The 12758-nt window shown below is 46.4% G+C and overlaps 5 protein-coding genes and 1 long non-coding RNA gene across 14 annotated transcripts; 3 read left to right on the top strand and 3 right to left on the bottom strand.

Annotated features, from left to right (window-relative positions):
- Positions 1 to 396: 396 nt before the first annotated feature.
- LOC6542426 (nose resistant to fluoxetine protein 6) lies at positions 397 to 3158 on the bottom strand. Its single transcript, XM_001970678.3, has 10 exons — positions 3026 to 3158; positions 2515 to 2967; positions 2236 to 2376; positions 1634 to 2175; positions 1451 to 1530; positions 1287 to 1400; positions 885 to 1225; positions 680 to 822; positions 512 to 626; positions 397 to 459 (listed from the first exon to the last, which is right to left on the bottom strand). Exons 1-10 carry the CDS (start codon positions 3105 to 3107, stop codon positions 404 to 406), a joined length of 2067 nt encoding a protein of 688 aa, XP_001970714.3. The 5' UTR covers positions 3108 to 3158; the 3' UTR covers positions 397 to 403.
- An 85-nt stretch (positions 3159 to 3243) lies between these two features.
- LOC6543209 (alaserpin) lies at positions 3244 to 6285 on the bottom strand. Of its 8 annotated transcripts, none has more exons than XM_015159159.2 (4): positions 6189 to 6285; positions 4782 to 5713; positions 4576 to 4717; positions 3244 to 3452 (listed from the first exon to the last, which is right to left on the bottom strand). In XM_015159159.2, exons 1-4 carry the CDS (start codon positions 6211 to 6213, stop codon positions 3331 to 3333), a joined length of 1221 nt encoding a protein of 406 aa, XP_015014645.2. In that variant the 5' UTR covers positions 6214 to 6285; the 3' UTR covers positions 3244 to 3330. The 8 variants fall into 8 exon arrangements, 7 of the variants coding, with proteins under 7 accessions (XP_015014645.2, XP_015014643.1, XP_015014646.2 ...); XM_015159157.2 differs by lacking the exon at positions 6189 to 6285 and adding an exon at positions 5794 to 6040; XR_003407798.1 differs by lacking the exons at positions 3244 to 3452; positions 6189 to 6285 and adding exons at positions 3483 to 3796; positions 3892 to 4098 and having other exon boundaries at positions 4782 to 5780.
- LOC113564114 lies at positions 3413 to 3713 on the top strand. The gene is made up of 2 exons (XR_003407799.1): positions 3413 to 3525; positions 3601 to 3713. It is a non-coding gene; the product is annotated as an uncharacterized LOC113564114 (long non-coding RNA).
- Positions 6286 to 7024: 739 nt separating the features above from the next.
- LOC6541783 (ovalbumin-related protein X) lies at positions 7025 to 8603 on the bottom strand. The gene is made up of 3 exons (XM_001970676.3): positions 7612 to 8603; positions 7404 to 7545; positions 7025 to 7195 (listed from the first exon to the last, which is right to left on the bottom strand). The coding sequence occupies exons 1-3, from the start codon at positions 8461 to 8463 to the stop codon at positions 7044 to 7046; spliced, it is 1146 nt and encodes a 381-aa protein (XP_001970712.1). The 5' UTR covers positions 8464 to 8603; the 3' UTR covers positions 7025 to 7043.
- LOC6542799 (serine protease inhibitor 42Dd) lies at positions 7659 to 10751 on the top strand. 2 transcript variants are annotated; one of them, XM_026979167.1, is made up of 4 exons: positions 7659 to 7723; positions 9176 to 10057; positions 10121 to 10262; positions 10325 to 10563. In XM_026979167.1, exons 1-4 carry the CDS (start codon positions 7691 to 7693, stop codon positions 10510 to 10512), a joined length of 1245 nt encoding a protein of 414 aa, XP_026834968.1. In that variant the 5' UTR covers positions 7659 to 7690; the 3' UTR covers positions 10513 to 10563. The 2 variants fall into 2 exon arrangements, with proteins under 2 accessions (XP_026834968.1, XP_026834969.1); XM_026979168.1 differs by lacking the exon at positions 7659 to 7723 and adding an exon at positions 8522 to 8781 and having other exon boundaries at positions 10325 to 10751.
- On the top strand, positions 10660 to 12287 carry LOC6543050 (serine protease inhibitor 42Dd). Its single transcript, XM_001970674.3, has 4 exons — positions 10660 to 10751; positions 11021 to 11865; positions 11923 to 12064; positions 12145 to 12287. Exons 1-4 carry the CDS (start codon positions 10739 to 10741, stop codon positions 12261 to 12263), a joined length of 1119 nt encoding a protein of 372 aa, XP_001970710.1. The 5' UTR covers positions 10660 to 10738; the 3' UTR covers positions 12264 to 12287.
- Positions 12288 to 12758: the final 471 nt, after the last annotated feature.

Here is a 12758-nt window from a genome sequence, read left to right as displayed (position 1 = left end):
TCGAGGCGAGTTGTTGATATCAGCGCAGTTCGCGTTCACGTTCACCGGCGCCGCGTTCATCCGCCTGGGGCTGCCACCTGGGCCGAAACTGCCATGGCAATAGCTAGATCCAGCTAGTGTTTTTTTTCGGGCTGACTGCCGCCTTTTGAAGACTCCCAATTTTACAATATATTTACAAACGCAGAGATGTTTTGGTGTTTAATTTTTATGAGCCACTTAACTAAACTCTAAGATATTTGTTAAATATAAAGAATTTGCATTCAAAATATGACGATTTTTCGCAAATCCAATCCTTTAATTGATATATTTTTCATTATAAAAAAGCTGTATTTATGTACCAACAGGGATGTCGGAATTAACATTGCAGCATTGTCGTGCATCCCTGGCGCGGAATAGGGTAACCCTAAACAGCTGACGGCGCGGGTCTCATTTGAATTTCCGGGCCGACTTCTTCCCGTGCTGAAATTATTTGAATTTAGCTAGAATTGCGTCAAGTGCAGGAGGTGTATACCTTTCTCCGGCTTTGTCAAGCAACGCAGCACCTCTAGAAATGGATATTCAAGAAGCACCGCCACCAGCGCAGCCACAAATTGAGTGAGCATAAACACACTCAACACGTTGCACAGCTGAAGTGGAGATTAAAGCAATTGAATTGTATATCCTAAGTTAAAAATATTACCAAGTAGAAGCTGGAGACGTAGACCGGCTGCCTAAAATATCCCACCACTGTTCTGAGGACGACAATGTGCCAGAGAAACGACTGAAATGAGATTCTTGCCAGAGGCCGAAACACCGGCAATGTGCAGAAATCGTAAGCCATGCCTGTCGTGGATTGGTGAGTGACTCAGTGACTTACATAAGTTAAAATCTGTTAGTTAACCCACCTCCCACCTTGCAGCACATGAGGATCACGAATCCTGCGCATATTAGCACCCACAAGATCTTGTGGATGCCTGCATACAGGGCTAGCCATAGCGATGGCTTCGCAAAGTCCTGTCGAATGAAGATGTAGCCGGAGAAGAGCACTGCCAGCGTGGCCAGCACAAGCAACCACATGGCCAGCTCGTACTTACGTTGACCCCGGAGTTCTACTTTTCCAGAACGCTGCCTTAGGTAAAAATGACCGCACAGAAAACCAAACAGGTAGCCTCCCAAATTAGTGTAAAAGGGCGGATACATTTGGTAGAATGTGTCAGAATGTCGGAAGTACAAGTAGCGGTACGTTCTGGGGACATTCACTTATCATGACTGAGAAATAGAGCAATAGAGAACTTTTAAAAACCTACTCCGGACGAATATGGTAGATACCATCCAACTCGAGAACGTAGGTCACCACAGCAGGCACTGCTAGGGCAAGCGATAAAAGAGTTGTGTAGATTGCCCTCGTCCACTTGGGATGCCTAAAAGCACAAGCTAATTTTTGAAATTGCAAAAAGCGCAAGGAACTTACTTTTTGGTTATGATAATTACTATAAGAAAGAGCTCGAATAGTTGCATGTCAGCGCCTAAGTACCATGTCTGATGAGAGCACTACAATGAGAAATAGGATAGGTAAGGTGCTTTCAATGCTTCCACTGCTTTAAAGGGTGAGGTGGCCTTTCTAAAACACTGAACAATTATTAAAGTAACGCACACTGTCTTCCAGCATGTGGTTGGCCACGAAAAACACGTTCTTCCACCAGTTGGAGCGACAGAAGACCCGCTCGGCCTCCGTAAGATGTAGCCAAAAGGGGCCGTTTTGAAGGCGCACCAGCAGTGTTCCGTTGAACAGGATGAGAGCGAGAAGCGACGGAAGGAGTCTAAAGTATCTGTAGAGAAACACACGGAAGTACACAGCAATGCACTCAAGCATGCTAGTCTTGGGTTGAATCAGCTGGCGTTTGGTGAATTTCACGTAGAGAAGAAAGCCACTTATAACAAAAAATATCTGGATGACCAAGCTGCCGTTCTGGAATACTGAAGTCTCGAATCTGAAAAGGAACTGCTCAAAGAACTCCGGATTTTCTATTGGAACAGTCATAAAGACCATGAGCGTGTGCCCTAGGATCACTACAAACACGCCGATCACCCGAAACCCGTCAAAAAAGCTCACTTCGCGCGAGAAATCTGAGTTGTACGGCTCAACCAATCGATGATAGTTTCGCAGCACTGAGAACGATGTAAGGAGTCGCTTTCCTGGAGGCGAACCGATATCAGCTTAAGGGTGTCAAGTACCTGTAGTTCATATCCACTTACGTCGACTCTTTGGTGGCTCTCGATAGAAATTTTCTGTTTTTGGCGAGTTCATCTGGCTCAGTCGGTAGTCAAGCAAAGACGAACACAGAGTTATAATGATTATTAGGACCAGAATACCATAAAACGTCAAATCAAGCAAATCTGGGGAAATGAACTTTACACAGTGCTCAGGTTATCAAAAACAGGAAGGCGGAAAACTGCACCTATACAATTGTAATGGTGTAAAGCTTCCACAAGCTGCATGTATAGCTTGTCAAAAATAATCTCCACTTGACTTACCCAGCTTCAAGTCCATGTCCGAGGCCGAGACACAATACTCGATATGGTTGCGAGACCTGAGCGAAAACTTTTCACCGAAGTTATAGTTCAGGCAGCTGTTCACAACCTCCTTATAGAGGAGAGCCCTGTCTGAGTTCGATTCCCGACGGTGTACCTTGTTGTAGTAGGATATAAGTTCCTTATCCAGGATTTCTTCTTCCTCGTACTCCGTGAACTCAGATAAGTCATTGATACTTTGCTTGCAGCTCTCCAGACACACGCCCCTGAAGACGCGATCGTGGCGAAATCGGTGCTTTGAGTCCTGGGAAACTTGGTCAATCTGGTGCCACAGAGCAGAGCTAGCATTGGGCAGAATCTCGACGTACACCAAGCAGTAGGTACCAGAATGGTTATCCAGGCAGAGGTCGTAGTCGTCGAGATAGTATAGAGGGGGCATTTGCCTGTAGAGAGTCACTGCATACGCAACTCCCCGTGAAATATCTCTATATAGCATCTAGTTCACGCTACTTACAATTAAACGAGCCAGATACAACATGTCCTTGTCCCAAAGACAGTATGGCCGAAAGAAGGCCCATTTGCAACCAGCGGAGCATGTTGAGTGTGTTTGGCCTAACACTTGAAGATCAACTATTGGGAATCGCTGCTCGATTTGTCTTACCAATTTAGCGATAGCGTGCTACACCGTTAGGCTTGGTTGCGTTTGCCAAAGATATTTCTATAAATTACTTCGACTTGACGAAATCACAGCTATTAGGTGACTGTCGTTTATATTATTTTATTGAACTTAAATTTGTTTCATAGAAAGCTTTATATTGCTCAACCCAAGTAGCGCCCGGTGAATAACGGCAGATCGAAATGGGACTTCACGTAGAAAGCAAAGGGATGGTTAACAATAAAGTTTTTGCGACTGAAGGCAGCCACGGGCATCACCCGGAATCCTGAGGAGGAACCATGGAAACGATGCAGAATTTTAGACACCTGCTTCTAGACTTTATTAAGGCTACATGCTTGGTTAGTACAAAAATATTAAGCGTATATATAAATTCATCAATTGCGCACAGTCTAAAGTTTTGTGTATCCTTACAGGCAATGTAAAAGTCGAATTTATGCTTGATATATAGATATAGATATATATATATGTATATATGCCAGCTATAGGACTGGCCCACGTGTAAATTAAACAAAGACGAGACCCTCGAGTGACATGGTGGATTGGTTAGTAGAAGGTGCCCGTGCTTATTTAGATTTTCTTGATGCCGCCAGCGAAGAGAGCTGCTGAGTCCTTGTTAAGAATGTAAAAGTTAAATGGATGATCGACATAGAATCGTATCGGATCCGGCATCGACATGGGCATCGAAAAAAGTGTTATGGCCATACCTGCGGATTGGGATTGCATTGAAATTCAGTTCAATGGTTGTGACGGGTGGATTTTGATGGAGTGCTAACTTCAAAGCCTATTGATTCTGCCCGCAAACAAAATTGTAGAATCCTTATTGATTATGTAATAGTTAAATGGATGCTGTACATGGAATTGGACGGGCTGTGGTTCGTACGAGAGCATGGAGGCGAAGCACATGACCATTCCTGCAAATGAAAAATGGCTCAGGCATTACAAAACTGAATTTAGTTAGTGGTCAACCCAATAATGGCCCAGATGCAATTTATTTTCTTTATGTAATCAATGGATTTTCTTTTTAGAGCAATTGCGGATATTCCTAAAGCTTTAGACAAATTGATGCTCCATTGTAAATAGCTGCCTTTATTGTTTTGCAAAATAATCAGGTACCATCACAGCTCATCATGCTCGCTGGAGGCGGAGATATTTTCCTCGAGCCTCACAACTGAGCCCCAAAACAATGGCAGATCCTCCTTATGCACTAGGGCATAGGTGAAAGGATGGTCGGCAAAGAAATCAATTGGTTCCTCGAGCGAGTAAATAGCACGCTTCGTACGTGCCACCATTCCTGCAGGATGGGAAGAAGACAAGACAGACACGGATGAACAAATGGGACATGCACAGGATGATGGATGCCAAAAAAACAAATGACTGTGACCACATACCCGTGGCGGCCGCAGCCTCCGTTCCCTCTTCGTTTACTTCTATGAAGGCCTTGTGTATGACGGCTGACACTTTCAAGGGCTCCGGACTTTGCAGCATTTTTCCGAATTGAGCCTGATCGGTGAACATCCTTGACATGCCCAACTGGAGGAGGTTTATAGAAACATGAAGTCCATTTCCTTGCTTATGTGTATAAGGCAAAGCTCACCTCCTGGAAAACCTCAGTCAACTCCACTTGGAACTCCGCCTTGAACCTGGGCAGTTTGAGTGCCACCATGGTTTCGTGCAACGCCTGCGTGATCTGCGAAAGGGGAGTGAGGCGCAGCTTCTCCTCTAGTGCGGGCAGACCCGTCTTGGTGTTGGGCAGAACGATCAGCATAGATAGGTCTGAGTCCTTGTAGGGCAGTTCCAGGGCCTTGGCATCTAGCGCCGTCAGATCGGCGTAGCGTAGCCGCTTCTTAATACTCATCATCGGAACCTGAACGGTTCGCTCGCCATCCAGGTGAAAGGTGTCCGGGCGCGTCAAGTGCTTGGAGAACTGGTGCTGCCAGGTGCCCTTGAAGTGGATGGCGTTCACAAGGACCAGTCGCGAATCGGAGTTCAGTACGTCAGCCGACACAAGGTCCTTGATCAGGTGGTTGGTGCGCTGCTCGACCCAGTTGTTGATGGTGGCCGCTGCTTGGACATTTTTGGCAAAGTCCACGCTCTGAGCCGCCGAGAGGAACTGCTTGGACAACAACTGGTCAAACTCCTGACGCAGCTGGTAGCCCTCCATCACGAAAATCTTGTTGGCGATGCGCAGGATCTGGCTGTCCTGGTAGGCGGCCAGCACCTGGTGGAAACTCTGTGCAATTTGTTCTGGGTCACTGGTGGCCAGACCCAGTCCTTGGTCCAGTTGTGTGGCCGTCTCCATTTCTGCGCCCAGCCTGGCCATCGCCGCACAGGTCTGGATGGAAAAGGGCGAGAAGACGATGTTCTCGCCGGGCTTATGCGCCGACAGCTTGCTGTACACGTTGATGGAAAAGAGGGCCAACCGGCGGGCGAACTCCTGGTGGGCGGCGTCGGCCATGGTGACGTCAGCCGAGTGGACCGTTGGAAACGGGGAGAGGACTAGGCCGAGCAGGGGGAGCAACCAGCAAGCTGTAAGTATCCAAATCAACCGTGGATGAGGTCTGCTCGATTTCATAAATTTATGTAATTGCAGTGGACAGATGAGTCACCTCCACAAATGGCGTACACTGTATCTCTGGGGCTGGCCGTTTCGCCGGGAATTCAGTAGCTTGATTATCGAAAACGGTAATTTACTGCCTGCTTCAACTGCTGGTACTCAGTTTTTCTCCAGCTGCTTCGAGTTTGTAATTCGATGTCCGTTCTATAACCGTTGCCGTCGTCTTTTATGATGTGGCCTTTAAGCAACAACTGAATTCTCTCAGCGAGCGCGCGTTGTTTTTATACCCAAATGCATTGCACTCCCTCACAACAGTGTTTTCTCTTTAGTTCGTGTTCCCAAACGGGTTTTTCTCTCGCCTGCACTCAGTGTACTCATTGATTTCACTCTTTAAATGTATATCGCTCTTTCTTTCGCTTTTTAAAGTCGGACTGTCGGATAACTTACCGTATGACACCAAACGGAGATCCATTCTCAGTAATTTGTATTAAAGTAAACCTAGCCTTCAAAGCGTACGTTATAGACTGGTCTGACTTCAGGTCCGCACACCCTTATCAGTCAAAGCTCAGCATGAGCTTGTTATTATCTGCAACAATAATGGGATTTTTTCCGTTCGCTGATAACGGAGGGAAGCTGAAACTGAAATCGTTCCTAGCTCAATTTGTTTACTAGAATTTGTCAGAAGTTCTAGGCAACAGAATCGCTTAAGCCCCTGCATTTACACACCTCATTTGTAGGGTATACCACATTCGTGGAACAGTACGTACCATGCAGAAGGATTCAAATTATAAGTTCTTCGTGAGTTAGTTTTAATATTTATGGCCGTTACTCGTAGAGTAAAAGGGTATACTAGATTCGTTTAAAAGTTTGTCACATGCAGAAGAAAGCTATTCCGACCATATATTCTTGGATCAGGATCAATAGCCGAGTCGAACTAGCCATGTCCGTCTGGACGTCCGACTGTCCGTCCGTATGTCCGTATGAACGCCTCGATTTAAGGAACTATAAAAGCTAGTTTGTTTCCAAATGCTGCCACGCCCACAAACCTCCCAAAACTGCCATTGTAAACAAGTTACGAAAAGTAACAAGTCGACGAAAAGAAATGTAAGAGTATCTAGTAGTCTGTTAGTCTCTCAGTACAATTATTGAAGGATTAAAGTTTATTAAAGATAATTCTTAGATATTTCAAGTGTCAATTAAAAAATATTTCAAATGTGACGAAATGAAAATACAATTTATTTCGTAACTTTTAAGCCGGCCAAAGATATTTCAAAACTGCGCATTCTTTTCTTTAGATACGAATTAGGAGTTCTCAGCCTTTGTGGTGACAAAATGACCGACAAATAGAAGCCCATGGGTGTTGTCATGAATAGCATAGAAGAAAGGTCTATTAGCGTGAAATACCTTTGGAGAACCCTGGGGTGGAGGCATGCTTCTAAATGTGGCAACTACAGCTGAACAATAACTTTAAATTAGTTAATTAGAATACATACCTATTTGAGTGAATTACTACTACTGATTATACACGTTTTTACGTTACATAAGGAAAGCTGACTTAGAAAAGGGTACTACAGATAAAGGCATATCGAAATGCGAAAAGTAGAGTTTTGGCTTCACTCAAAAATGATCATGTTAATGGGACCCAAGTTCCTGCAGGCTCACCCGTTGCGGCTGCAGCTTCAGTGCCCACTTCGTTGACCTCGATGAATGCTTTGTGGACGATCTTGGAGACAAATAGGCCCTTTTCGGATTTTAGCATTCCGCCAAGCTCAGCCTGACCACTAAACATGCGGTTCATGCCCATCTGTGAGTAGCCTGGTCACGTATACACATATAATCGAAATTCGACTACAAAACCATTTAGGCTAACCTGCATAAAGACCTGGGATAGCTCCTGCTGAAACTCGGCTGCGAAACTAGGAATCTTCACATCAACTTTTTCCAGATTCATGGCCGCTGACAATGCCTCTAGAGAAATATCAGTAAGCTGCTTTTCCAGCCGCGTGAGATTCGACTTCTCATCCGGAAGTATAACGATCATAGCCAGATTACAGCCACTATAATTCATTCTGAGGGCAGTGGCTTCGAGCCTTGGAAGCACGGCAAAAAAGAAGTTCTCGCAGACGTGCATCATTCTCACTCTAGAGGGCTTACCCGATCCGAAGAATTCAGCTTCTTGGGTGTCTCGTTCATTAAATCCGATTGACCATTTTCCTTTGAAGTGAATAGCGTTCACTAGGCACAGCCGCGAGTCCTTGGTCAGAACTCTTGGACCGATAATGTCCTTGATTAGGTTGTTGGTCTGGGCCGCTACCCATTTGTTGATTATGCTGGCAGCCTGCTCGCTGCCAAAGTCAATCTCCATTGGCCTTGAGCGAAACTTGCGCTCTATAATGTGGCCAAACTGCTCGTCAACTTGAAGGCCCTTCATAACGCAAAGGCCGTTTACCATTTTGAGGACCTGGCACTGTGCATAGGACTCGAGGACGACATTAAAGCTTTCAGCTACTTCCTGAACATCTCGCCCACCCAATCGGAGGCCCTCGTCCAGCTCCTTAGCTGTGGCCGATCCCTCAGCCGTTCCCATGCGCAGCATGGCCGCCGAGGTCTGGATGGACAACGGGGAGTAGATGATATTCTGACCAGGATTTGCCCGGCACAAATGGTCATGCAGACAAAGCGCGAAGTGTTCCAAGCCCTGAGTGAACTCCGCATCTCTCATGGTGAAGGAAGCAGGCGCTCTCGCTTAGTCAATGGGAAATTCCTAAATGTCTGTTCTGCGACAGAAGAGTCAGTGTGTACTCAGTTTTCGGAACCATTCGAGCAGAGGAGTTATCAGCCTGCCCAATTTTGGGTCACTAGCCAGCTAGCTATCTCGGTCCGGAGCGCTTGCCACTTGGAATTTTTCTAATCGGGCCGCAGTTCGTTCAGTTCTGACTCACAGCGATTCCGGCGTTAGTCGATTCCGCGCGGTATGACAGAAGTCACGCTCTTACTCCGGCTGCCTTCCCATTGTCTTTGCTAGATTGTTTTTTACGGTGTAAGTTAATTAGCGCAACCTCACCTGTTTCGCCGATCCAAGTAGCTATATTCATAGTTCCTAGCATAATTCAAAATCTGGGCAGGCTATGTTACGCTAATCGAAGTATATAAAGTCCACATAGGGTGGAAAAGTGTATATGTATATAAACATCAACAACCTTATCAGGTGACGTGCGTGTTTTTATCTTTGAATTGCTTTCGCGGCGTTTGGACCTATAAAAATATATGTAATAGTTATTATCGTCACCTAGTAGTATTTGCAATACGTCATTCAGAGATTTCCATTTATAGTTTAATTAGAAGCCAAATTCTAAATGGCAATGTGACCAGAAAATGTGTTATTTTGTACATTTAAGCATTTAAAAATATCAAACATATATTTCTATACGCAGATCGAGATGAGCGAACCCCAAGATGGCAGAAATCAGTTTGCCCGAAATCTGATAGATGTCATTACCAAAGATGCGGTGCAACAGAGCAAAGATGCACACATCAATACGATTTTCTCACCAGCATCCGTCCAAAGTTCACTGACCTTGGCATTTATGGGCGCGACCGGGTCTACGGCAGAGGAGCTAAGGAATGGACTCCAGCTTGGACCAGGAGACCGCCATCACATAGCCCTGAACTTCGGAGAGTTCTGGCGCACGAACTGCAACTACGGCGAAAGGGGACCCGTGTTGAAGTCCGTGAACCGGTTGTACGTCCACGATTCCTTGGAACTGCTTCCAGAGTTTAACGAGATCGCCATGGACTTCTTCCAGTCGAAGGCAGAGGCGACTAGGTTCGCGGATTCGGAGGGCGCTGCGCAGCTGATCAACGACTGGGTGGAACAGGAGACGGAGCACAAGATCACCAACCTGCTTCAGCCGGACGCCGTGAACAACGAAACGAGCGCCTTGCTCATCAACGTCTTGTACTTCAAGGGAAAGTGGAATAAGCCCTTTATGCCGGAGACCACCTCGATCGACCATTTCCACGTAGACCGGGACACTCACGTGGAGGTGAACATGATGTACCAAGAGGACAAGTTCAGGTTCGCCGAACTGCCACAGCTGAAGGCGCGGGCTGTGCAACTGCCCTATGATTACTCAAATATACACATGCTGATCCTGCTACCCAACGAAGTAGCCGGTCTGCAGGAGCTGGAGCAGCAGCTCAAGACCACGGATCTAGCCGATATTGACGCAGCTCTGACCTGGCAGGATGTGGAGATCTTCCTGCCCAGGATGTGCATAGAGTACGACGTGGATCTCAAACAGGTACTTAATCAGGTGAGTTGCAAGCAACCTAATCCTAATAATCCGCTATCTAACTTCAATCCAATGTACCCACAGCTGGGTATTACGGAGGTCTTCAGCGACAAGGCCAGACTCGACGGGCTCTTTACCTCGCGAAGTGGCCAAAAGATCTCGGCGGCAAGGCACCGCGGCTACATCGACGTAAATGAGGCAGGATCGGAGGCAGCAGCAGTCAGTTGTAAGTGCATCAGTTGCGCGCAGCGTGCTCCTACTAATCCCAACACCGATTCCCACACTCAGTCATGAAGATAGTACCCATGATGCTAAATATGAACAAGAAGCTGTTCAAGGCGAATCACCCGTTCGTGTTTTACATACGAAACCCGCAGGCCGTCTTCTTCGCCGGCCGATTCTCGAACCCCAGGTCTGGATTAGGAGGGAAGGGCTCGCCAGGGCAAGGTTCCCATGCCAGCATGTACCATGTCTAGGAGCAGCAGTGAGACCGAATAGAACGCAGCTATGAAATCCCACTAGACGTCATTGGATTTCAATCTGAGAGAGCTGTGTGCGCGGTTCTCAGTAGCGAAGTAAAGTATTGCCAGTAGGTACATATAGGTACATATGAGTCCAGTGCATATATGAGCTCGTCTTGGCACTCAGCGCTCAGTTTACCGAGATACTTATCTCGGGCAAGAGTTCGTTGTATACGGTCAAATGTATCACTTGTGTAAGTGGCGATCGCTTATAGCCAGTGAAAATACAAGCAATAAATTACTTACAATAACGCATGATTTTAATTTTGTATTAGTCATATAAATAATAAAACAGTACGATGCAAATGTTTGCTACGGCATTAACTTTTAACTTGCTAAGACTATCAGCTTTCGTTGAATTCGATCTGCTTTAACCTGCAAAAGCAGAAATATCAAGTTTAATATGCATGAACAGAATTTCCGACCGCTGAAACCAAATTGATAATTCATTTCCCCACACCAGGCATCTTCCTGTGGGTCACTTCTGTGGCATGTCAATCCTCCAAAGACATCTACCAGCTACTCTCCAAGAGCCATACAAATCAGAACCTCGTCATCTCGCCCGTCTCCATAGAGACCATCCTCAGCATGGTCTTCATGGGCGCCGAAGGGTCTACGGCCCAGGAGCTGCAGAGCGCCTTGGAGCTGCCATCGGGGGACAAGCAGGCGGTGGCCGCCAAGTACGGAGCTCTCCTCAACAAGCTGCAGGGACGGGAAGAGGGACCCGTACTGAAACTGGCCAACCGCATCTACGTCAACGACCAATTTAGCCTGAATCAAGACTACAACCTCGCTGTGGGGGAGTCCTTCAAGTCCGAGGCGGAGTCCATTAGTCTGGCCAACGGCCCTCTGGCGGCCGAGAGAATCAACCAGTGGGTGCTGGACCAGACCAGCGGTAAGATCAAGGACATGATCGAGCCCGGCAGCATGACGTCCGATGTGAAGGCCTTGCTCGTGAACGCCATTTACTTCAAGGGCCAGTGGGAGTCGAAGTTCGACCCAGCTAAGACCAGAGCCTCCACCTTCCAAGTAACTGCGAACAAGAGCGTTCCCGTCCAGATGATGTCGCAAATGGGAACATTCAGAGCTAACTACTTCCGCGACCTGGATGCGCAAGTCATCGAGCTGCCGTATCTCAACTCCAACCTGTCCATGACTATCTTCCTGCCCCGAGAAGTCGAGGCCTTGAGCGCCCTGGAAGAGAAGATAGTTGGCTTCGCTAGGCCGCTGGACGCGAAGGAGGTGTTTTTGAAGCTGCCCAGGTTCAAAATCGAATTTCGTGATGAGCTCAAAGAGACCTTAGAGAAGGTAAGACTCCACCCAGCAGTACCCAGTGTGTCACTTTAGCGCTCCATTGTATTTAAGCTGGGCATCCGCGAGCTTTTCACCGACAAGTCGGACTTAAGCGGCTTGTTTGCCGATAAGTCGGGTGGCAAAGTCAGTCAAGTTTCCCACAAGGCGTTTCTGGAGGTGAACGAGGAGGGAGCGGAGGCCGCAGGTGCCACATGTGAGTACAGATTTGGTTATCAGCGATGAATGTAGACTCTATATACTCACTATATACTCACTGTTCACATTAATCCCCAGCTGTGGCCGTCACAAATCGAGCGGGATTTTCTATGTTCCTCGCGGCCGATCATCCCTTTGCCTTCGTCATTCGCGACGCAAACACCATATATTTCCAGGGCCGTGTTGTAAGCCCTTGAATAAATGAAAAATATTTTAACTGATTTGAAAACTTTGGCTATAACATTCCGTACGGCGTAATTACATTTTAAGTTATGGGCCCTGTGTAGGGCAGACCACGTAGTGACGAAGGGCACATAAGCAATATGTTGCAAGAAAGAATTTATTTTAAGTCCTTTAAATTTTTAGTGTCCAGGTAAATGCGTGACGTATGTATGTATACAAGAAACATAAATTATACAAATTTAAAAAAAAACTGCTAGTTTAGCTAGTTAAGCAATAAATAGTTCAATCTCCTGTGCTCATAGCTAACGAACCAATGTAGGTAGATGCAATTTGAAACACTATTCACACTTTCCAAACTTGTTATGTCCAAATACTTAATATGACAAACAAGTGAGCACGAGTCGAGTTCCTCGCACACGAATCAGGTAGAAGGAAGCGTTTCCGACCCAGTAAAGTATAGTATAATATCAGGATTACTAGCGGAGTCGATCTGTCTTATTATTCCCGTC

The sequence above is a fragment of the Drosophila erecta genome, unplaced genomic scaffold (assembly GCF_003286155.1).
Source record: "Drosophila erecta strain 14021-0224.00,06,07 unplaced genomic scaffold, DereRS2 tig00000055-arrow-pilon, whole genome shotgun sequence".
In the NCBI taxonomy this organism is placed as follows: Eukaryota; Metazoa; Arthropoda; class Insecta; order Diptera; family Drosophilidae; genus Drosophila; species Drosophila erecta.
This window is presented reverse-complemented; position numbering and strand designations above follow the sequence as displayed.

What these genes read in the sequence shown, in the direction of transcription:
- LOC6542426 (XM_001970678.3), bottom strand. Translation starts at nt 3,107, where the DNA reads ATGCTCCGCTGGTTGCAAATGGGCCTTCTTTCGGCCATACTGTCTTTG. An exon ending in AGAGCCACCAAAGAGTCGAC is followed by an intron (nt 2,176 to 2,235) that starts GTAAGTGGATAT and finishes GTTCGCCTCCAG; the next exon opens with GAAAGCGACTCCTTACATCG. An exon ending in GTAATTATCATAACCAAAAA is followed by an intron (nt 1,401 to 1,450) that starts GTAAGTTCCTTG and finishes TTGTGCTTTTAG; the next exon opens with GCATCCCAAGTGGACGAGGG.
- LOC6543209 (XM_001970677.3), bottom strand. Translation starts at nt 6,213, where the DNA reads ATGGATCTCCGTTTGGTGTCATACG. An exon ending in TCTCCGTTTGGTGTCATACG is followed by an intron (nt 5,714 to 6,188) that starts GTAAGTTATCCG and finishes GGATACTTACAG; the next exon opens with CTTGCTGGTTGCTCCCCCTG. An exon ending in TGACTGAGGTTTTCCAGGAG is followed by an intron (nt 4,718 to 4,781) that starts GTGAGCTTTGCC and finishes AACCTCCTCCAG; the next exon opens with TTGGGCATGTCAAGGATGTT.
- LOC6542799 (XM_026979167.1), top strand. Translation starts at nt 7,691, where the DNA reads ATGGCCGCTGACAATGCCTCTAGAGAAATATCA. An exon ending in ATGCCTCTAGAGAAATATCA is followed by an intron (nt 7,724 to 9,175) that starts GTAAGCTGCTTT and finishes TTCTATACGCAG; the next exon opens with ATCGAGATGAGCGAACCCCA. An exon ending in TCAAACAGGTACTTAATCAG is followed by an intron (nt 10,058 to 10,120) that starts GTGAGTTGCAAG and finishes ATGTACCCACAG; the next exon opens with CTGGGTATTACGGAGGTCTT.
- LOC6541783 (XM_001970676.3), bottom strand. Translation starts at nt 8,463, where the DNA reads ATGAGAGATGCGGAGTTCACTCAGGGCTTGGAACACTTCGCGCTTTGT. An exon ending in TATCCCAGGTCTTTATGCAG is followed by an intron (nt 7,546 to 7,611) that starts GTTAGCCTAAAT and finishes GGCTACTCACAG; the next exon opens with ATGGGCATGAACCGCATGTT. An exon ending in TGAAGCTGCAGCCGCAACGG is followed by an intron (nt 7,196 to 7,403) that starts GTGAGCCTGCAG and finishes GTTATTGTTCAG; the next exon opens with CTGTAGTTGCCACATTTAGA.
- LOC6543050 (XM_001970674.3), top strand. An exon ending in TCAAAGAGACCTTAGAGAAG is followed by an intron (nt 11,866 to 11,922) that starts GTAAGACTCCAC and finishes ATTGTATTTAAG; the next exon opens with CTGGGCATCCGCGAGCTTTT. An exon ending in GGAGGCCGCAGGTGCCACAT is followed by an intron (nt 12,065 to 12,144) that starts GTGAGTACAGAT and finishes ATTAATCCCCAG; the next exon opens with CTGTGGCCGTCACAAATCGA.